The following is a 23,130-nucleotide window of genomic DNA, read 5'->3' on the forward strand; positions in this document are numbered from 1 at the left end:
CTTGGTTTGAGAAATTCCTTACTCTATATCTATTTCTTAGTTGTTTCATGAGTTTGATTCAATTATATTAGGGACTTGGGTCGAACTCATCTCAAAAGCTAGCCGTTAAGGGACTATTTTTTCTGCCTTTTGCGTGGAACCCCAACAATCTTCCCTCCACAAGCGAGCATCCGAGAACACACTGGGTTCCAACACTTTGGCTTTACCTCAAGTTTGGTCCTACCAGGGGGAGCATCTAAGATCACACTGGATTCCCACACCCTTGCTTTGCCCCAAGTTTGGCCATGCCACGTACAGCCTTGGCTCTGATATTACTTGTTAGGGACTTGGATAGAGAGTGCCCAAGTACCTATAAATATCCTCTCCCTACATTCCCCATTCATATCTAATGTGGGATTATTTTTTCTGCCTTCTGCCTAGAACCCTAGCAAATTATTCTTTTCTATTCCTAGTCTTAAAAACCATTGAACTTATCTTATGACTCATCAATAAGATAAACTTCTTGAATTTCATGGACGATCTCAAACTTAGGCTCCATTGTTTAGTGTATTTTTCTCTTATTGTATTGAGACTAATGTGGCAATTGTATTGATGCTAATATGACAGTTGTGACTCTTGAATCAATATTGGACAGAGTGGATTGACCTTTTGTAAAACTTCGAAGCCAAAGACAATCATATTGCCCATTATGTCATTTAATATTTTCCTTAACCATCCAAATCTTAACAAAATTGACCTAATGGATTTTGCCACATGATAGTTGTGCAATTGAACTAAAACTTACTACATGAGTCTCTAATGACTTGAACAACTTGTTTACAAAATTGAGGACCACCTAAGGCTATCACATAACACACAAAATCACAAAAGGCACCCATTAAGAGAAGAAACTACCTATGCCACTTTTTTTTTTTTTCCGCATATGTTTTGTTAAATACAATTCAACTCAACCTTATCCCAACTAAATGGGATTATTCCATTGATCATATTTATCAATTCAATTACTCAAAATCATACTTGTTAGAAGTCCTAAGTTATGCATGTCTTTCCTCACTATTTCTCTTAAAATTATTTCATGTGTATCACTTCTCTTTTTATAAATTTATTCACAAAGCTTTCAACACCATAGGTTGAACAACTTTTTTCCACAAAATTTAAGGACCAACTAAGCTATCATATGGCACATAAAATTACAAAAAGGCATCATCAAAAGATACTCTCTCTAATATGTGTCAATCTAGAGAAACTGCAGCTCATATTTTTCTTCTTTTAGTTTCTCTTTTATTGAACCCTTTCATAATTTTATTCGCATAACTTTCTATGTATTGCATGGGTATTCTGTTAGGTATTAGGCACACTAATCTCTCTCTATCTCTCTCTCTCTCAACTAAATGGGATCAGTTATATGGATCTTTACCATCTAATCACTTCTATTTAAAATCACATTTGTTACAATGCTTAAGCTATACATATATTTCTTCATCATTTTTTCCCGAGTCATTTTAGGTCATCCCTTGAGTTTTTGGATTAAAATCCTCTGTAGTGCACCGATCTAGTGGTGCACTGCGGTGCAGCCTTGTGAGCTCGACACGTGGATGATGCGACATCCAACGCTACCAAGCTCGAGAAGAAAAAAAAAAGGTGCAATCAATCTGGCATCGTTGGATGTCGTATCATCCATGTGTCGAGCTAGGGGTGTCAATACCCAACCCGAACCGATGAAACCGGCCCGAACGAGCCCGGACCACACCGGACCGAACTCTTAATGGTTCGGTTCGGTTTGTGGATCCAGAAAGGCAAACGGTTTGGTTTTGTTTGGGCTAGCCCGACGGTGAACCGGTAGCCCGAACCATTAGGCCCGAACCCAAACCGAACCGACCTAACCCCATAAATGAGTAAATCAGTAAATGCCTAATGCCCCATTGCCCCCTAAATGTGTTGTGATAGTTTCTCACTTTATCTCATATCCTTTGTTAGTGATTACCCAACCAATTGTATCCATAGGCCATAGGACATAGGATACAAAGATGCATTGTATTTGAAATATTTTATGTACTTAAAAGAGAAAGAGAAGAAAAATTAGCACTAACCGGACCTTACTAGTTATATAAAATCGGTACCAAACCGATATCAACCCGTTATCATAAATCGAAACCGACACGAAATCAAATCGCACCGAAACCGAAATCGAACATTTCTTAATGGTTTGGTTTCGATTTTTATAAAAGTCACACCGAAACCAAAAAGCCCGAACCGAAACCGACCCGAACCGACCCATTGACACCCCTATGTCGAGCTCACAAGGCTGCATGCAATACACCACCAGATCGGTGCACGTATTCTAGAGGATTTTTTTCCAGAATTTTTTTTAGTTCCTTCAATCTGAATCAATTCACTCTTCCACACGGAATATCTAAAGGCCATCATTGTACATAGCCATGCCACCTCAAATCCTACTCTCTCACTCACTCAATCAATCAATCAAATCCGAATTGGGCCTTTTCAAATCTTTCCCTTCCCCTCACCTATCTGTGTTCTTCTATATAAAGAAACAATATCCTATGGGTATTTGAAGACTTGATGACAAAATACTTCTAACATTGTCGGAGTAGGGGGACCATACTTGACATACAACACCAAAGACTTGTGGTGGTGTTGCTTTCTTCTTCTTGAGTGGTGGATACGAAGCAGCTAGGAAGCAAACAGGAGTCTTCGGTGCTTTATAAGCTTTGAAATAGCCAAAGTCTAGTTTTATATGCTTAGCAACCTTCGAAATAGACAATTCTCTCTCTCTCTCTCTCCCCATAGACTCATTCAAAATTGGGGTTAAAAAAGAAACTGAGGAGGAGGAGCTGACAAGTGAAGTCGTTCAGGTTTTATTAAGTCAGGAAAGGAGACTTCTCCAGTTTTCACGAACCTCAAAAGTGATACGGCGCTTACGTCTTTCCCTGTTCTTACTCTAACTGCAATGCATCCCATTAATCTTTTTAAAAGCCTCACAACCAATCACACCACTCCAAAGTCTTTTTCTTTGTCTGACTTTTAATGACATTGCCACATGTTTCGTGATAAAAGGGCTATGCGTTTGTGGTTGTAGTGTAGATGGATTAAATAGATAACTTCATAATCCAGCTTCAATGGTTTATCCCAAGCACGTGCCTTGACTTTTTTCTCTATACCTATTTATTTAGATTCTTAGTCAGATAAATTTTTATTTTTTTTTGGGCAAATGATATTTTACATGATTTTTTTTTTCTAAACAGATATATTTTTTTATTTTAATGTATTTTCTTACATTTTATATCAAAATAAATATTAAAAAAATCCTATTTTAAAAGAAAATAACCCCCTTCTGTCATTTTACATTTAAACAAAAACAAGGATTATTCATGGAACTATACCTTCGGACCATATTGAGAAGGGTGTGATACCACCATCTATCAGATTCGACGAGCGGTCCACAAAGCTACATCCTAAGAAGCAAGAGTAGTAGCCCTAATTAGGGGGTGTAAATGAATAACCAAAATCCATTTCCATATCCGTGTTTGTATCTGTTTAGCACTATCCGAATCTGTCCGAAAGCTAAACGGATGCGGAAACGGATAGGCTATAGCTATTCGAAAAGCTATATTTACATGTAAATGAATAAAATATCCGATTCGAATCCGTGTCCGTATCCGTCTAGCACTATCCGTCTGAAAGCTAACCGGATGCGGATGCAGATGTAGCACTATCCGAGCCGAATCCAATCCGTTAACATCCCTAGCCCTAATTGAGCTGGTGGGAAAATCGATCTTCTGGCATTTAGGTATGGTGGATATCATGATTAGTACAGGTGTTCTTGGATTTCTTGTTTGACCTTATCATATGTTTATGGTGATTCAAAGATTGAAGCACAACCCTACTTCACCATAATCAGTGATTCGAAGACTTCCTTTACTTGAACTTGATTCACGTAAGAATTTAGGAACTACGATATTAGTTGAATTGAAGAAAACCTCAATTTTTTACGAATATCATATGATTACTTAGCTTAGGTACCATATGAGCAAGCCCGACAAAAACCCTATGTGACTTTGTAATTTGTTTTCATACAAATGATATTTTGACATGAAAATTTTCCTCAATATACTTTTTATATAAAAAGAATTCAATGCATTTTTTTATGTTTTTATATTAAAACAAATTGTTAAAATCCTATTTTACAAGAGAACTTTCCTTTCCAACATTTTACAAGAGAAGAAAATATCACAATCTATGCAATGAAACAATGACAAATGTACTTTTACTGTTATTATTTGACTAAAAGTTTGAAAAAGCTGTAAAGTTGCCAAAAAATGTATCCTCAAATTATTGTAACAGCCAAAAATTTTATCCTCAAATTATTGTAGTACAGCTGAGCTGTTATTATCTCTCTCTCTCTCTCTCTCTCTCTCTGAGTGTCTCTGGATTAGGGATGTAAACGGATCGGATTCAGCTTGGATACAGATCAGAAGTGATCGGATCCGGATATTCCCTTGCCAAATACGGATACCTCTAAACGAATTCGGATGGGGATCAAATTCAGATTTTCTACCATCCATTTACATCTTTGCCTTGTGTAACCTGGACCTTCCTCCCCCTAGCGGATACAATTCACTTTCAATCCATATTTCTTAAATCATGATTCTCTTTTCTTCAGATTCTAGAACCTGTTGAATCTTAAAAAACCCTCAAGATCATTATTTAATTAATTTTTTATTATCAAGTATTCAGACTTTTTTCCAGACGGATTTTTATCAAAGTATTCGGATTTTTTTCCGAAAATCTCTAAATGAATATGGATGTCCCTAAACTGATACGGATGCGGCTAAGTAGTTTCCTTGATAATTCTCCAGTCAAAGCAATTCTGAAATTGATTTCATTTTTCAATTGAATTAGGGAAATGGGCTTTGATATATGTGTTTCTCTCAGGCTCTGGTTTTCTATTTGATTTAGGAAGAGTTATACAGCCTTAAATCTGAAAGTTTTGTGCACCTTTTATTTTCTAACTCAATTCTATAGTCCAAATCCCCCAAACATATTAATGGGCAGTTGAAGCAAACATTCAACTTAGAAATTTGGCTTTACTCATTAACTAGACTGTTTGGTTTGGGGAACAGAAAAACATTCTAAGAATTAGTACCAAAGTCTTCATCTACTGGGATTGCTAATGAAGATGTGATAGCCAAATATAAAATCCAGTAGATCAATTTAAAAAAATTGTAGACAATTGTAATATTGTTATGTGGATTAGGGACAATTATATATGTTGAGAGGTTATTACATAAGTCTGACATAGTTGAGTCTTCCTAGCTAAGTTATCAACAACAGAAATTTATGTTTCCAATACATAGTTATCAAAAGAAGAATTGATGTGTTTGGTTGGTTTAATTTTGCTAGACATATTTGTAGTTGTCACCATCAGTTATTAAAAAATTCTCTCTTGTAAGGCTGCCAATCTTTAGTCCTAACAGATCTATGACACTAAAAACAACTGAGAATGGTTGTGAAGTCACTTTCCATGATTTCAAAAAATTATAAAAACCAAACTCCACAGGGGAATCTGATAAATACATCACATTTTCATTTTAAATCACATATGAACTTGGAGAATCTGATAAATCTTCTATTTCATTCTGCAATAGTCATCACATTGAAGTGATATTAAACAAGAGAGTATAGATAAAGCAAAGCATCAGTTATATCTCAAATGAGGATGCTGAGATATCTTTCAACTTCATCCAAGCCCAAATTAAGGTTGTTGGCTGGTGTTAAGAGTTAAGGTTATGGGACCTCTAACGACTTTTAACCTTTAATACATGCCATAGAAAAAAGAAACTATGATTACAATATATGAAATTAAAGAAGATGGAGGAGAAGCCGACGATAATATCAATTCTAATATAATGCCATGTTTACTTTGGGTGATATCTTTCTTTCCTTTTGGTTGAGTACTTTGAATGTTATCAACATAACAATCACTAACCTGATAACAGCCTGGTCTCAGCCATGTCTGTGGCCAGTTGTAGGAGCCCGAGATTAGGGTGCACTGAACTTGCCTAATATTCTCATTATTACACTGAATGATGTAGATCAAAGCATGAAGAAGAGAGGAACCAAAATAGGATTTAGTAAAAAGTTACTGTTTGAGGGTTACTGTTCACGTGAACAGTGTCACAACCATATTACCTTGGTGGGAATCCTTCTAGAAGACCCAAGTTGAAGATCAAATCTGTCCCATATTTTGTCTTATTTAGAAAACAAGTCAGCAGAGGGAAGATCAGCTACAGCTTCTAGAAGGCTGATTTGCTTCTATTTTTATTTTCTATGTTGATTGTTCAACAAGCAAGCAAGTTAGTTTTTTAGCAAGTCTTTGTTTTATTAAGTTGAAATTAGGCAAGTAGTTTCCTATTTTGATTACTTCCTAATTTTATATTCTTTCCTTTTTCATTTGTAAGTTTCTATTTTTTAACTTTCTGAATTTCAACTTTCTATTGTTGAGAAACCTGGCCAATCTATATAAAGGGGCCATCAGTTGTAATTTTCAACAGTTTAAAAAATCAATGAAAGAGATTTTTGTTTCAACAGCTGAGATAGCTGTGGGTGGGTGAGAGGCCCAAGGCTGAGATAGCCATCTATCCCCAACCCCCACCTATCCCTTCTTCGTTCCCTTCTCTATTTTTCTGTTTTGTTCTTACTTTCTATTATGTTGTGCTGTGAGTTAATCTTCATCTAAGATACAATTGAAGCTTCATTGTTGTTGCTGGTAAGATCTACAAACTGGAAAATACTACTGATTTGTTCATCATTCAACTAGAGATCATTGTTGCTGGAACCTACTGTTGGCTTATCATCGATCCTACCGTAGAGTGGTTTTTAGTTGAACTACTTCTACAGCACTTAACTTGCCTAATATTCTCCATGGTTGCTACACTTGTCACAAAGTAACTGGAACGTTTTAACTAGTAGAAATGGATTTGCTAGATGGCTCATGGAGAAGAAAGGGTGGTAACCTGGTGCTACTCCGCATTCAGTGTAACAGTAGGGTTGGATTTTGAGTTTATCCTACCCCACCATTTTTTTGCTATAAGTGATGCTGTCTTCTCCAGAAGCAGGCAGGCCAAGGACAAATGGAAGCACAGCTGGTAACATATATTCCATCATCTCAATTCTCACATGGAAACTTTCTGCAACAGGACCTAGGGAACACCTATTTGGGAATCCTTTCAAGCAAACCCCACTTTTTTGTATTAGTTGTCCAGAAGCAGGTAGGCCAAGGACAAATGGAAGCACAGCTAGTAGCATATATTCCATATCATCTCAATTCTCACATGGAGACTTTCTGCCGAGCAGGACCTAGGGAACACCTATTTGGGAATCCTTTCAAGCAAACCCCACTTTTTTGTACTAGTTGTCCAGAAGCAGGTAGGCCAAGGACAAATGGAAGCACAGCTAGTAGCATATATTCCATATCATCTCAATTCTCACATGGAAACTTTCTGCCGAGCAGGACCTAGGGAACACCTATTTGGGAATCCTTTCAAGCAAACCCCACTTTTTTGTACTAGTTGTAGCTGAAGCTTTTCCTTTTAGATGGATTTTACCAAGGCAACAAACGGATTCTAAATGGCTCCTAATTTCAGGGGATGGTGTTAAGTAGGTGATCGACCTCCTATGCAATGGGATATAGAGCTGATCTGGGTCGGGGACTGCATACATGGAAGATCCAGAAAGATGCTTCACACTATGAACTTCTCAAATAATCCCACAAGAAGGATAAAAAAGATGGAGTAATCCAACAAAGATATATTGATGACCAACCTAGAAAAACTTCCCCAATCTAACACAGAGAAGGTTGGCTTCATTTTGTAGTATGAGAGATCCCACAAGTGAAATCCACTCATATGGAGCAAAAGGACCCTGCCGATCATCCTGTTGTTGGTGAAGCCTGATTTGGTCAAGAAAGTGTGGTTGAGACCTTCAAAAGGCCATTTTGGCCTCGAAACGATCTTAAAATGCCGAAAGCTGGCGGGGCTCCATGCCTTTGGCGTGGAGTGGTGTTGGGCTCGTCGAGATCTTTGAAATGAGTAACTTTTGAGCCATGTGTCATGTTTTTGGTCTGGCCTAGTTTTTGGGCATTTTTGGGCTGGGGGCATTTGTGTACTTTCTGGGTTAGGGTTTTCTTATTTATTGTTCTTATCTCTTTGAGAGAGATAGATGAGGATTTGTGTAACATTTCAGAGAAATAGAAAAACCTGTTCTACTGCTCGGCCGTGGATGTAGCTTCCATCTTGGAGGTGAACCACGTAAATCTCTGCGTTGTGCGTTGTGTGTTCTCTTTCTATTTTTCGTTTTTCTTCTGCAAATCGCCATTCTGGGCGTTGTTTTCGTAACACATCCAAGTCAGACTCTAGATATTTCTCTTGATGCAATGTTAATAACAAAAACATGAAATTGGGAAAAGATTTTTTCTACCATATTGCCCTCAAATCTTTGGAACATTTATATCTTTTCATATGCAATCTATTCTGGAACTAGTCTGGCATGAATCATGCAAGATGCATCAGATGGAGTGCAAACCGAGGTCACTGCTGATATTGATAACCCTCACTGGACAGGTCTAAGACAAGATACAAAGATATAAAGCATACACTATATACATTTTAAAAAGGGTAAATGAATGTACCCTGGTACCCTGTGCAATTTAAATGTATCACTAAATTATCATGGGCTGATACAAGGGTTGTTCATACTCTACACTATAACTGTAACTTTGTTCTAATTTAATACATTTGAATCACAAAGTAGTTGCAAGAGATTTTCTATACCCTGTGCTAGTACAGCAGTTTAGGCTTGAAACTTTCAGGTTCCAAGATAGGGACCTTTGGTGGATGCTGGTGGGCCATATGAATATCTCCACTCCCCACAAGCTAAGCATCTCTCTGACTTAACACTGTTCTCTAGGGTACAGAATTTGCAAGACCAGATCTTGAGCATGTTTCCCGCATCTTTTTGCTTTTGGGTGTCACAGGCTTCACAAGTTAGTGCAAGTGGCTACAATAGGACAAACATCGTATAAGATTCTGAAGTATCAAATACATTTAGAGGAAAATCTATAAGGAACAAGAAAAGATGTGCAGTAAATTTGCGAAGGCCAGACAGAACTTAGAGAGAGAGATAGAGAGAGAGGAACATCTCAAACTGAAAGATGGTTGTCAGTAGTAGGCAAGTGAATTTGATCAGCACAAGCAGGAAGTCTGTTCTGAAATTTTTTGAGCAAAATTTTGCAAATATTTCTCCTCTTTAGAACAGTATGTCCCAATTATGTTCTTTTGGAATAAGCATGATTAGCACACTGTCCTGATCAATAATTTTAGAAAAAATATAGATCAACAACTGCCTAAAAGTCCCAAGAATAACTTTTATCCAACCATATGGTAAATCGGATTAATGTGAAAATTTAGAAGAGGAGAATTATCATGTCCTTAACTTGTCCAACAGAGAATCACAGGTTAAGAAAATCGACCTCGTTTAGTTTGTGGTTTGACTGTTTGAGTGATCCAACATTCACCCACATATTAGATGTAAAAATTGAAAAAATGTTTCACAAAGTAGAATGGTTAGTTCATGATCCATACAAAACAGCCCAACATTATTCCTAATGATCTAGAAAATAGCATTCATGCATATAGTGGCAGTCTAATGAAGAAGATTAGAATATCACCTGATTAAGCAGAGTACATGCAGTGCACTCCCAAAGTGAACCATCGTATCTACTGCCTGACTTTCCATGATTATGCATGGATCCAGAAGCTGAAGTTCGGAAAGGAATATCACGCACAGAATCTTCTTTAGATGTCTCAGAAGACCCTATAGGTGGTCCAATCTTCCCTGGCATAACAGTGTTACTTTCTTCAAGAGTTTTGGACCCGCACCATAAATCATCATGCAATCTCCTTTCCGCTGCCATTGCTGCAGCTTGTATTGGACTAAGTGCAACCATAATCTCGCTATCACCACCCAAGCGCTTTGGTCCTGATGGTAATAGAGCTCCTTGACGTGCTCTGTTTTCTGCTGCAGCAAGGGCAGCCTGGCGGAGAGATGACAAAGGAGGTCGATGTGAAATACCACCCAGACGTCTTCCAGGAAGATCAAATCCCTGACCAGTGCCAGTTATTCCTTTGGCCATAAGATCCTCACATTCCTAAAGAAGAGCAGAGATTAAAAATGAATGAAATCAGAGAAGCAAAATTATGATATAATAATTAAAGTTGGGAGAAAAGATACATAGAACAGATGATTTTTTTCATGGGTGTCAGTTCGTAAATCAGGAAGAAAAAAATAATTCTGCCTGAATAATTCAACATATGTAAAGGAAAACCATAGACACAACAACACATAGTTTTTCCCTGATGAATAACAAAAACCGTTTCCAATATTAGGGGAAATGTTTATAAAAAAAATTATAGATTGCCAAATATGCTGGCAGAACAATAAAAGTAGGATCTACTGAAGCCGGTCATGAAATGTAAGCAACAGTAAACTTTCCAGGTAATTATATCAGGTATTTCTGCAATCAGCTTGAAGCAGCTCTGATTGTTCCACTTCTAGTTTATCCTTAATTGATAGGCTGAGTGAACAATATATGAATAGTTTTTAAGGATGGTTCCCCAAATTAGCTTGAAGGTAGATGTTCTGTTACCATCTGTTGTAGAAAGTTGGAGGATTATTGAACTCATAAATATTGGCTTGTTGTGGCATTCAAGCTCCTAGCTAACCAAGGTCAACAAGCTAACTTTTACTGACCTCATAAAATATTAGCTTGTTCGGGCACATTGAGTTCGTAATGCTCCAAGTACAGCATAGAAAAACTCTAATAGAGTAATGTAGTCCTAGACTAGAAGGGGTCCAACTAGAAGCCAACAACCAGGTTCTACTATGAACAGGTGAATATATGGGTTATGTCAAGTTTAGATAGGTGAGTCAATCAGTGAAGGCCCTGAGATGTTTTGATAGATGAAAGTGTGTAAACTTGAATTAACAGAAAATTAGGTTTAGGGTTTCGGGTTTTTAAATAATGAAAATTGAAGGGATCTAGGGTATAGAATGGGAGGATGGGGCTAGAGTTTGGATCGAGTGCTATAGGGGCAGAGGTGTAATTCGGTTCTGGTTTGATGTGGTTTTGATGGGTGAATTGGTCTGTGCAGGTTTTAGGTTATGGGAAAGTGAAACTAGAAAGGGGGGAAAGCTAGGGTTGGGGTTATAGAGGATTAGGAGAAGGATGGGGATGGGGATGCTTCCAACTTACTTGTAGTTGCAGAATTGTCCTGGCAGCAACTTGTTTTGCTGGAAAAACTTGAATAAAAATTGAATCTTGAACTGAAACGTGAAGGAGATCTTCATAGGAACCACTCGGGCTTCACACCGCAAGGTGTCAATTGGATCAAACACCAATCCCACCAGCTTTGATCAGACACAAAGCAATTCTTCAAAGAAGAAATCAAGTTGCAGAGCAGCAATAATAATTTTCAAAAATTCAGAGGTGGGAAAACTCTCCACCGAATTCTTTTTATTTATAGTGGCCAAAGGCCTGCTGTCCTAATCAGCCTAGGAGTCTAAAAGCACCTAGTCGACTCTAATTACACATCACAACCTCTCTCAAATTTGTGGAGAGGTGTGGACCCAACTTATAACGAAAACAAATAAAAGAAAGGTGACTCAAGTCACTTAAATTGAACCACTAGTTCAAACCAGTTTTGGACCGGTTCAATTTTACTAAAACATAGAAATAAACTAAGTATAGAAGCAAATCCCGTATGCAACCTATTTACCCCTACTTTAGGTCCATGAAAGTGACCTATTATATTGAAAACCCATGGGACCAAAGGCCCAACATATATATAACCTAACCCTAGACTTATTCCTATCAAAAAACAGCTTCTTTTGGTGATGTTTCTGCATCATAGAGTCTCAACCGGTTCTGTGAAATCCCACTCTCTCTAGTTCACTATATCATAACGCATAGAAGAAAGTCAACAATTTACTATGTCAATTTCTAACTTCAAATAAGTGTTCCAAGGAAACATAAATGGGAGAGATAAGGAGCAAAACCATTCTGATTTCATCCAATAGCTTGTAAAATTCAGCATTATGAGGACCATGCTCATTATGGCAGAGCTCATGCAACATAGTATCAAGAATCTGGGTATAAGGGAAAAAATCCCACTCTCTGTTTGGCCTCCGCAATCTGAGCTTAACTTCCACACCTCCTCCAATGTTCAATCCTAAAAGAGAAGGATTGGCAGGGCTGCATTTTTTAATTTTCCATTAGAGAATGTAAAATAAATATATAATTAAATATTTTACTATAGAAAAGGAAAGAGAGATCAGTACCAGAACTCTGAAAGGAGCTTGACTCTCCATTTTCGTTTGCGCATGATTGGTTGCACTTGTTTTGCTACATTCTCAAGAATCTTCCTTGCTTCATCCTCCCCAACCTTTTTGAGAGGCTTGACTTCCCAGACCTTGTTAAGATCATTGAGATCCATGTGAAGTTGACAGAAATCCTAACTAGAAATAGAAGCAAACAACCAGTGTTTTCTCAGTTTCAGATAGATGAATGCAGCTCAAGCATTTGATATTGATTTGGATAAAATAGAAGCTTAGCCACAAAAATCAACGTAGAAGACCATATCATACTCATTTTGTGATTATAAGCATGAATTTTTTTGACAAAATATTGCTCAATATCAACACAACAGGCTCTTATTGAGTAGCATTAAGATCTAATTTCCATCAAGGAATGAATCAATTAACATGAAATTATTTTGAACAGAAGAGAACAAGTTTTAGCTTCAATACCTCTGAAAAAAAAAAGATGGCCTTTTCTACCAAATGGTGCACTTAAAAAATAGAGGAGGAAAGGGGGAGGGATAATATCCAAAATTTCAATTGGATTCATTGAATATGAGAAAAAAAAATTCTACCACTCTAAAAAATAACTTGCAAATCTTGTCAGTCCAATTAATAACCAAACTCAAATTACAAAACTTGAATTGAACATCTGATTGAGGCTAAAAGGTGATGTGCAGACAGGTCCAAGTTTGACAACTCCAGAATAATTATCATTTAGTAAAAATGATTTCAGAAAAGCAATAAGCATCTTCTAAATAGTTAGCAGGTGTCCTAGCACACCTTAAACCAAACCAAAAGTTTGAGAATCAAAGAAAGAACTTTTTTTCCTTCTTAAAGAAGGGATTATGGGTACCAGGTAAATTATACTTTTGTGGATGACTACTTTAGCATGCTCTAAATTTGTTTATGAAAAGTCTATCAGAAACATAAGATAAGGAATAGGTCACATATGATTCGTCTAACAATGTCTTGAAACATGCATTCAGAAGATAATAAGAAATCAAAAGCCCTTTAGTTAGTAAAGCAATTCCACCTTGAAGACTCCACTCAGAAACAAAGACCCAATTACTACATACACACTAAACGTAGTACTACAGACCCAGAAACTCAGGACGAAAAATAAAAATTAATCGAAAATTTAGGATAATTTACGTATATTTCAGAAAACCAGATTGCTGAATTTGGAGAGAACAATTCTCTGATTACCAGATTGCTGAATTTGAAAAGAACCCTATTAGTGGAGTTAAATTCGAAACAACACAAACAATCACAGAGAGAGAGAGAGAAAGAATACCTTGTAGTTGGAAGCAATGACAAAGGAAGGGAACGGAAGGATTGCAGAATGAGCTTCGGAAGACGACTGTCAGGAGAAGTGACAGTACTGTTGGGGGAGTTTTTTGGTTTTTATTTTAAATAATCGGTTGGGTTTTCTTTCTTAACTTTCAAGAAAAAGGGAATAGACGGATTAAATATGGCCACGTGGGGGGAAGATCCAGAACCTACCAATGGACTTATGGACCCTCTCTAAACCCAAAACTATATGATTCACCGACCACAGTGGGAGTCGAACCCACGACCTTCTGATCCGAAGTCAGACGCGCTAATCCACTGCGCTATGCGGTCATTGATGTGGAGAATAATTCTCTGATAATGATATTGACCAAAGCCCCATAAAGAACAATTTAGTAACAACTCAGACTAAGAGAAAATAAATGAAAAATAAAAAAACGGAGTGTTGCCTTCCATCACACAATAGGCAGTTGTTGTTCTCAGCATGCTAAGTACAAATCAAACCATAATAACCTAGCTGAAAATCCTCACCAAATTCATCAAAAACAGTAATAATCATTGTCGGAGACAAAGTAACAACTGGGGGAGACAATATTTTCAAACCAAAAAACAAAAAGAACTCAGTATTTGTAATCCTCATATAAAAAAAATTGAATTAAAAGATGTCCATATAAGAAACGATTTACAACAAAGAAGAAGAAGAAGAGGAAGAGAGATGGACGGAGACCTACAATTGCCATTGCAACCGAATGGAGATGAAGAAGAAGAAGAGGAATAAAGATGGACGGTCTTCACTCTTCAGCAATGCCATCGGCCTTGAAGAAGGAGAAGAGAAGCAAGATCCAATGGTGTAACATCAGTCATTAGTCCCTCAACTAACTTATCATATGATCAATAAGCCACTGTTAACCCCAAGGCTTTAATATAAAATGAAATCACAAGAGATTAATTGATAAGTGAATAGATAATAAATAAACTTTTTGAATAATTGGATGTTAGGATTATTAAATGCAGATATTAATTAAGTAATAATTCTTCAAATTATATATGTATGTTGTTCTTTTTTTGGTATGGTATTGTTTAAATATAAACGTTTAAAACATGTATTGTCTGTTTTCGTTCTTTTGTCATTCTTGACATATTTGACCGTATTTTTTATCGTCCCGTTAAAGTTTTGATCCATTTAGAACACATACGTCCCGAACACCGTTGTTTTGTCCTTCCCATTTTAACTATCAGAGGTTGAGACAATGACTCTTTTCTGAATAATTCTATGATTAGACAGTGGTAATAATGTTTAAAATAAAGGATAAAGTTCTTTGCACTCGGGGCGTAGAGTACGCCTAGACAAGGTGGGTGGGCGAAATGACCAGCCCATTGCCCATCCCCCAATGACGCAAACCCCGCCCCATATGTCTGGGCACAACCTTCACCCAGATGCGCTTGCAGATAGAGAATGTGCACCCTTAAAGTAAATAGCAGAACTGCAAAGTGAGTCTCTAGCTCAAAAAGGAAGAGTACTTAGGATTGTTCCTAGGAGATGATGGTTAGATGATGGTTCAAATCGATCGGGACTCGTATAGAATTAATAAAATTATATTTGCATTCCCAACTTGTGGTCGTCGCAAGAATTGTATGGAATCATAGATGAGTCACTCAATTTGACTACATGAATTCTCTTGAAATGAAAGAAATCCAGAGTGGGAATACAAGTGTACTTAATACAATAAAGAATCAATATACTACTTGTTAAAATCAAGTTGGGTGATTATGAAGATGAACCATGGCAACCGATGCTGGCAAGCAATGTGGTCGATGGCAGCGTGGCATTGGTTGTATCAATTTGTGAGCCCTTTATTTTTTAAGTAAATTGTATGGTAAAGTTAATATATTGACTGGGCAATCCTGTAACTCCTTAGCTCTTTCTACTGTCCATGTGGACTAGCTGTCTCTTTCATAATTGACTTGGTACAAACACACATATATACAGAAGTGAAAAAGGTTATAAATCTTTTGAATTTGGAACTCTATCGTTTTTTTTTTTGGATGAATGAAAATTATATTAAAAAACAAAAAGAATAGAGAATCTTTCCTCCCTCCAAAAAATAGATGGAAAGAACAAAAAAGAATACAAGGAGAAAGCTCCACAACAAAACAAGGGATAACCTACAGCCAAATCAAGCTGAAAGGAGACCACTCATATATGAACAAAATAACAAATTCAAACCCAAACAACTAATCACCTATATATAAAGTTGACATTCTTCCCATTAGGGTTATAGAGAAGAATGAGAGGGATCACCTAACTCCTACTTCGATTAGAATCTAAGGAAGGATTCTCTTGATAAAAAATGGCACCATTAACCCTACCAATAACCCCAATATCTTCTACAATGGGAGATGACTCTCCCCCCAAATCAAAAATTAATTCCATCCCAATTGGAGAGCTTGCTTCAATTTCCATATGATGATGGGCCTCCCCACCTTGGTCCGGCCTCCTCAATGTTAACTTGATGTTTTTTTTCTTTTTTACCCTTTCTTTTCTTTCCCTTAGTAGAAGTTTGACCATTGATAGTCACAATGCCACTTGGGTTCAACACATCTTCATTGCTGGCTGGGTTGATGACAACATCATGAGACAATGGAGATCAGCACGGAATCGCATCATCAACATGCCTAGGGCGCTGAGGAGCAATTTCTACATGGCTAATTGGGCCCTCTATGCCAACAAAAATGAGGGAATTCATTGGTGGGCCATCTACTTGGGCTTTGGGAGACCTATTCAAAACAGTCTCCAACTGACCAAGGCCCTCAGAGATATTTGCATCGCCATCATCCAAGCCACTTGCAACAGTGGACGTGGCCTGAAGTGGGAGCTCCATGGTATTCTCAGATAAGATGGCAAACCTATTAGTGGACACGTAACATGTAGCATTGGGCATATGGGTTTTATCATTGATGTGGTAAGTATCGGTTTCCACAACTTGCAAGGAGTTCAAAACACTGGAAGGCTGCAATATCTGAGGAATATGTGTTGGCCCAGGATAGGTGGAAGGCAAGGATTGGGCAACGGCCAAAGTGGTAGGTAGCACTTCAGAGGTGAGACCCATCCTCATACCTGAGTGGATTGCAGTTGAGGCAAGAGCAGCAATGGCTGTCTTCTCCGACACCGATCTATGAGGAGCAATCGGAGAGGTCTGCAAAGGGTCCCTGCCCCTCGAAGGTAAATCATGCTAAGACAAACTAGAGCTGGCATTTGTGGAGAAAACACACTTTAAAGTGACATGTCCGAATACCATGCAGTGGTCACAACAAGGAGGAAGCCAATCATAAATAATCTCTTGCATGAAAGCCACTCTATCTTTACTTGGTCGTTGGTGCTTGGAAATTGGAACATTAATTCTGGGAACCCATAAAGTCACTTTGATTTTTATGCTTGACTTACCTGCCACTTTCTATTGTTCTCAGATTTTAATTCCCTTTTGAAATACCAAATCATATGAGAAGTTGAGAATAGCTTTTAGCTTGAACAATTAATATAAGGGAAATTTTCAGCGACACCCTCTCCGATGGACTATTAAATTAATGCCACCTCACTAAGGGTCAAAATATCAATTTGGGCCCAAAAACTAATGGAAATAACTGAGGGTTAATTGAGTGGAAATAAAATAACTAAACTACCCTTTCTACTAAAAACAGAAAAAACCCAACCTCGACCTAATCTTATCGTTGGGAGTTCAAACCTTTGAAAGACCTAGGGCACCCGAGCTTCGTAGCTTCCATATTTGTGACCAGCACACCGGAGAAGCAGCAACCACAGGTTCAGAACTAGGGCACCTGAGTTCCATTGCTTCCACCTGCTTCCATCTTCTCCTCTCCATTACATCTCCCTCTCTTTCTCCTTCTATATCCTTCTCTTTCTCCTGCTATCTTCTCCTCTTTCTCCTGCAGAACCTTTAAACCCTTTGTTGTACCTGTGAACATCCACCCACACAACACTTGCTCAGCCCCTTCCTTTACCTGAGCACCCACTCACCCACCCACACACACCCCTGCTTTGCCCCTTGCTGTACCTGAGAACACCCACCCACCCACCCACCCACCCCACACACACACACACCCCTGCCCTTGCACTTTGTTGAACCACACATATACACACCCACACACCCCTGCCCCTTGTTGTACCAAACACACACACACCCACCCTTGCCCCTGCACTTTGTTGTACACCATACACACACACACACATTCACACCCACACCCACTCCCATTGAAATTTGAAAACTTGAAATACCCTTTTAACATATATTTGAGATATATTTTGTCCATTTAACATATAATAATGTCCTAATATTAACAGTACAAATTCAAGGGCATTGAAATTTGAGAAATTGAAATGTGAATGTGGATATTGAGCTGCAGTTAGGATTTCAGAGTCCGAGCAAAATCCAAACAGACTCTACTACAACTGTCCCAGAAAAGACAAAGGAGACTGTAATTTCTTTGATTGGTGCTACCCAAAGGAAGATATGCGAAATCTGGCCATGTCTACAATTATACCAAGAAACAATCGCATGATTGATGGGAGTGGAATTAACCCAAATGGAGTGCAACAACTGAAGGATGAGATGTCTGCAAAAATATTTCTTGTGTCCCTAATTGTATTGATTCTCTATATGGTGAACTTTGTACTGCTAGCTTTTAAAGTATGATGAAACTTTTTTTAAAGTATGATGTAACTTTAGAAACTTGGTTATGAGAAGGGAATGGTCTTTTAAGTTGTTAGTATTAGTAATGAAAAGAGAATGGTCTTTGGCATTGAGTGGGTGTAAGTTTTTTCCAAACTACTTGGTGATTCCAATATACTAAAGGGACACATAAATAAAGACTTGTAGACAATCAAATTCATTATATTAAGATGATCACATCCATTGGCATAAACATAGCATCCATCTATTCAATAAAAAATATTACAACTTAAAAAGCATTCAAAATAATGGGTCATAGCATCCATCTGTTCCATGTCAAATATTACAGCTTAAAACTTCCCAAATTTCCCTACAAACACTCCTCACATAATAAGCATTCATTAAAGACCCAAATTTCCAATAAATCAAACCAACACCTACAACTATTGACCACTACCCTCTGTGGCTAAACTACTAGCAACTTTTGAATTCCGTCTTGCCCTATAGGCTGCCATCTTTGATCTCACTCTCTCTTGTATATACCTACTTGTCTCTGTAGATGCAGTGTTTGATCTGATTTGCCTCTGGGAGTTACTAGTATCACCCTGACTGCTGTTTCCACTTTCCTTTCTCTACTCCAGCAAAAAAAAATAACATTATATATATATAATGTTATATATATATAACATGAGAACTGACCTTTCAAACTTTATGGATCTTGTGATTTCTCTCACTACAATCTCCGCAACCTGTACTGCAACCATCTTCAGCGATTGAATCGGCGAAGATCTCTATAGAACACCATCACCACTGCTGCCGCATCTTTGATTAATGGGTTCCTTTGGTTCTTATATACATATGTAACAAGGGATTTCTGTATTTGATGAAGAATATCTTGCTCCGATGGTGCCATGCCATATTATTTTTGGCAACTACATTACCTTCGGTGCCATGTTTTTCAAGTTCTTGATCTGAAAAAGTTCCCTTCAAGTATTGATCATCTCGATGGAATTATGTTGTTCTATTCCAAAACTACATTCGACTAAAATTTTGGACTGATTTGCTGCTTTGATTGAAAGTTCGTAACTTCCTTTTTTTTTTTTTTTTTTTGGGATCTTGAGTTTTTTTTTTTTTCTATTTGTAGTTTTGGCTCGCATATCTGAATCTGGCCATTGAAATTTGATCAAACTTGTAAGTGTTTGGTTCTAGTTTTTATCATGCAAATGAACAGGTACGCTCCATGTTTGCACATTTAAATCGTTGAACATAGTGTTTATTAAATGACAGATTGAGGCGGGTTAGAGCAGGCAAGGATGGTCCCTTTTTCAATAATTAACCGTTGTAGCCTTATAGATTCTGTTCTTTATGGCCTCACTGCAATTTTAAGTTTTTTTTTTTTTTTTTAATCTTATCATGTTAGTTTTTTTTTGGACTTATTTTAGTTTCATCCCATAAAAAAATCATATGTTCCATCTATCAGAAATGTTCAATCCATGGTGGCAAACAATTAAGTACGTTCTTCAATGATAGCTTGAGAGAATAACTGTAATATTATATTGATATTCACTAAGATTACAAGAGTTTACAGTGTGTTATTTATACACGATCAACTGAGAAGGATATAGCTGTTGTCTTGCTATACAAAGGTACATACAATAATAGGAAGATTCTGCTGGTTATACAGTTGCTGTAATTGTGCTCTCCATCAAAGGAAGATCCTAGGAAGGAAAATACTCAAGGCTGGACCGAATATAGTTTGCCATTTGTGGCTTTGCTATATTCGGCTGATACACCCCCTCAAGCTGAGGATTCGATGGGTCGGATCTTTAGCTTGTCATTAAGGAACCTGAACCGGGTCGAGGACAAACCTTTGGTGAAAATATCCGCTAATTGGTCTGTTGTCGAAATGAACTGAATTGAGATTTCTCAGCGAGCGACCTTTTCGCGGACGAAGTGATAGTCTATCTCAATGTGTTTCGTGCGGGCATGAAACACAGGATTGGCTGAGAGGTATGTGGCCCCAATATTGTCACACCATAGGGTGGGAGGGTGCGGTATTGAAACTCCGAGTTCTTTGAATAAGGCCATCAGCCATGTCAACTCGGCTGTGGCATCAACCACTGTTTTATATTCGGCCTCTGTCGAAGAGCGAGCCACCGTACGCTGCTTACGAGAGGACCAAGATAGTAAGTTACTGCCAAGAAAAATAGCGAAACCCCCTGTGGATCGGCGATCAATGTTGTCACCAGCCCAGCCAGCATCCGAATAGGCCTGAAGATGGGAGCTGGGCCTCTAGTCAATCAGAAGACCATGACTCTTTGTGCTTTTGAGGTAGCGTAGGATACGCTTGACAAGGGACCAATGTTCATCTGTGGGGGCGTGCATGTGTTGACAAGCCCGATTTACTGCATATGCGACATCAGGTCTAGTGAGTGTGACATACTGCAAGGCTCCTACAGTGGAGCAATACAATGTGACATCAGGAAAAAGTGCACCCCCTGTCTTCATAGGCTAACTGGAGACCGGAACAGGTGTGAGGACTGCCTTGCAGTCTGTCATTCCAGTCTTCTGTAACAAATCCAAAATATACCTCTGTTGAGATAGAATAAGGCCCTGTGAATGAGGTACAGCCTCAATGCCCAAGAAATAGTGTAGCAGGCCGAGGTCCTTTATAGAAAATTCCTTGGACAGATGTTCAAGAAGAGTTGATATATGTTGCGGATGGCTGCTCATGACCAAAATGTCATCTACATAGACCAAAACATAGGTCGTCCCTTGATTGAGATATATAAATAGGGACGGATCCGTCAGTGAGGTTCGGAAACCCGTTTGGAGGAGAAATTGAGACAGACGATGGAACTAGGCCCGTGGGGCTTGTTTGAGCCCATAGAGAGAACGATGTAACCTGCAAACATAATCAGGGTGAGTGGGGTCCTCAAATCCTGGTGGCTGAACCATGTGCACGTCCTCAGATAAATTGCCATGGAGAAAAGCATTGCTAACATCTAGCAGGCGTATGGGCCACCCTTTTGTCACAACCAAGGAAAGAACCGTCCTGATAGTTGTGGCTTTGACCACTGGACTGAAAGTTTCATTATAGTCCAATCCTTGTTGTTGATGAAAGCCCTTGGCAACAAGGCGGGCCTTGTAGCGCTCGACTGACCCATCGACTTTCTTCTTGATCCTGTACACCCACTTACATCCAACAACATTAAATCTAGGGTTGGGAGGAACAAGGGACCAAGTGCCATTTCTTAGCAGTGCATTAAACTCATCTGCCATAGCAGCCCGCCATGCAGGGCTGCGCTTAGCTTGGCTGTAACAGGTGGGTTCAGCATCATCAGGTTGGGTAGTGGATGAGAAAGCATGTGGGCTTGAGGTTGCAGGCAAGGGCTGCGGGTATGGTATGGGTTGGGTTGTAGCATAAAGGTCTGATAGAGTTCTTATTTTTGGGCCGGGTCGGGCTGCCACATGGTGGGGTGGCAGGCTGGCTGGTGAAGTTGGTGGAGGGCTGATCGGTTGTGTTGTTGTAGGATTTGGTGATGGAAAAGTTGGTATATGTATTGGTGAATGAGGCTGGTTTTGTGGCTATAGAGGTGTAGGGGCCACATAGTTAGGTTGTTTAGGTGTGGGGAATGAGGGTCCTGCCATGTGGTGCATAAGTGGTACCAATGCCCATGGTGGAGATGGGACGGTTGAGGGAACGGGGCCAAGAAGAGATGGTTGAGAAGAAGAAAAAGGAAATATGGTCTCATTAAAACGGACATGCCGTGCAATGTATATTTTTTTTGAGGAAATATCCATGCAACGGTACCTAGAATGGGAGGGGCTATACCCCAAGAACACACAGGGAGTTGAGCGAAATTCCATTTTGTAAGAGTTGTAAGGTCTAAGATTTGGAAAACATAAACCACAAAAATTCGTAAAAAAGTATAATCAGGAGAGCGATTATAAAGAAGCGCAAAAGGAGATTTACCTCCAGTAGCATGAGACGGCAAGCGATTTATAAGATAGACCGCTGTCTCAAACGTAAAATGCCAATAGTGATGAGGCACCATTCCTTGGGCAAGCAAGGTTAACCCGGTTTCAACAATGTGGCGATGGCGCCTTTCGATAGTGCCTTGTTGTTCATGGGTGTGGGGACAGGCAAACTGGTGTTGAATCCCTAAGGATGCAAAGAAATTGGAAAATGAACGAAATTCCCCACCCCCATCTGATTGGACGGCCTTAATTTTTCTGGAAAACAGGCGTTCTACAAGAGCCTGAAATCTTTTAAATACATCAAAGGCCTCCGAGCGACGAACTAACAGGTAATACCAAATGTAACGGGTGTGATCATCCACAAATATAATAAAATATCTAAAACCATTAACCGAAATAAAATGCGAGGGTCCCCAAATGTCCATAAAAATTACATCTAAAGGAAATGAGCTACGAAATTCTGAGGAATGTAAAGTTTGCCTACTCGATTTTCCAAGTTGGCAGGCCGAACAAAGATGGTTCAACGAAGAACTAGAAACAGGTAAATTGTGTTTACGAATAATATGTTTAAAAACTTGGACATGGGGATGGCCAAGGCGACGATGCCACCCATCAGAAGAAGTGCGCTCAGCAATATTGGCAATTGGCGCTGAATGTGCTGCTGGAAACACGTGAAGACCATTATTGCTCGGACAGGAAAGAAGGGTGCACCTGGTTTTCTGATCCTTCACAAAAA

At 38.6% G+C, this 23,130-nt stretch overlaps 1 protein-coding gene and 1 non-coding gene across 3 annotated transcripts; both read right to left on the reverse strand.

Annotated features, from left to right (window-relative positions):
* Positions 1–8,720: 8,720 nt before the first annotated feature.
* LOC122660228 (DNA-dependent metalloprotease WSS1-like) lies at positions 8,721–13,781 on the reverse strand. 2 transcript variants are annotated; one of them, XM_043855446.1, is made up of 5 exons: positions 13,730–13,781; positions 12,415–12,587; positions 12,133–12,328; positions 9,746–10,225; positions 8,721–9,075 (listed from the first exon to the last, which is right to left on the reverse strand). In XM_043855446.1, exons 2-5 carry the CDS (start codon positions 12,567–12,569, stop codon positions 8,884–8,886), a joined length of 1,023 nt encoding a protein of 340 aa, XP_043711381.1. In that variant the 5' UTR covers positions 12,570–12,587; positions 13,730–13,781; the 3' UTR covers positions 8,721–8,883. The 2 variants fall into 2 exon arrangements, with proteins under 2 accessions (XP_043711381.1, XP_043711380.1); XM_043855445.1 differs by having other exon boundaries at positions 12,415–12,589; positions 13,737–13,774.
* A 203-nt stretch (positions 13,782–13,984) lies between these two features.
* Positions 13,985–14,058, reverse strand: TRNAR-UCG. The gene has a single exon. It is a non-coding gene; the product is annotated as a tRNA-Arg (tRNA).
* Positions 14,059–23,130: the final 9,072 nt, after the last annotated feature.

This window comes from Telopea speciosissima, chromosome 4, assembly GCF_018873765.1.
Source record: "Telopea speciosissima isolate NSW1024214 ecotype Mountain lineage chromosome 4, Tspe_v1, whole genome shotgun sequence".
Lineage (NCBI taxonomy): Eukaryota > Viridiplantae > Streptophyta > Magnoliopsida > Proteales > Proteaceae > Telopea > Telopea speciosissima.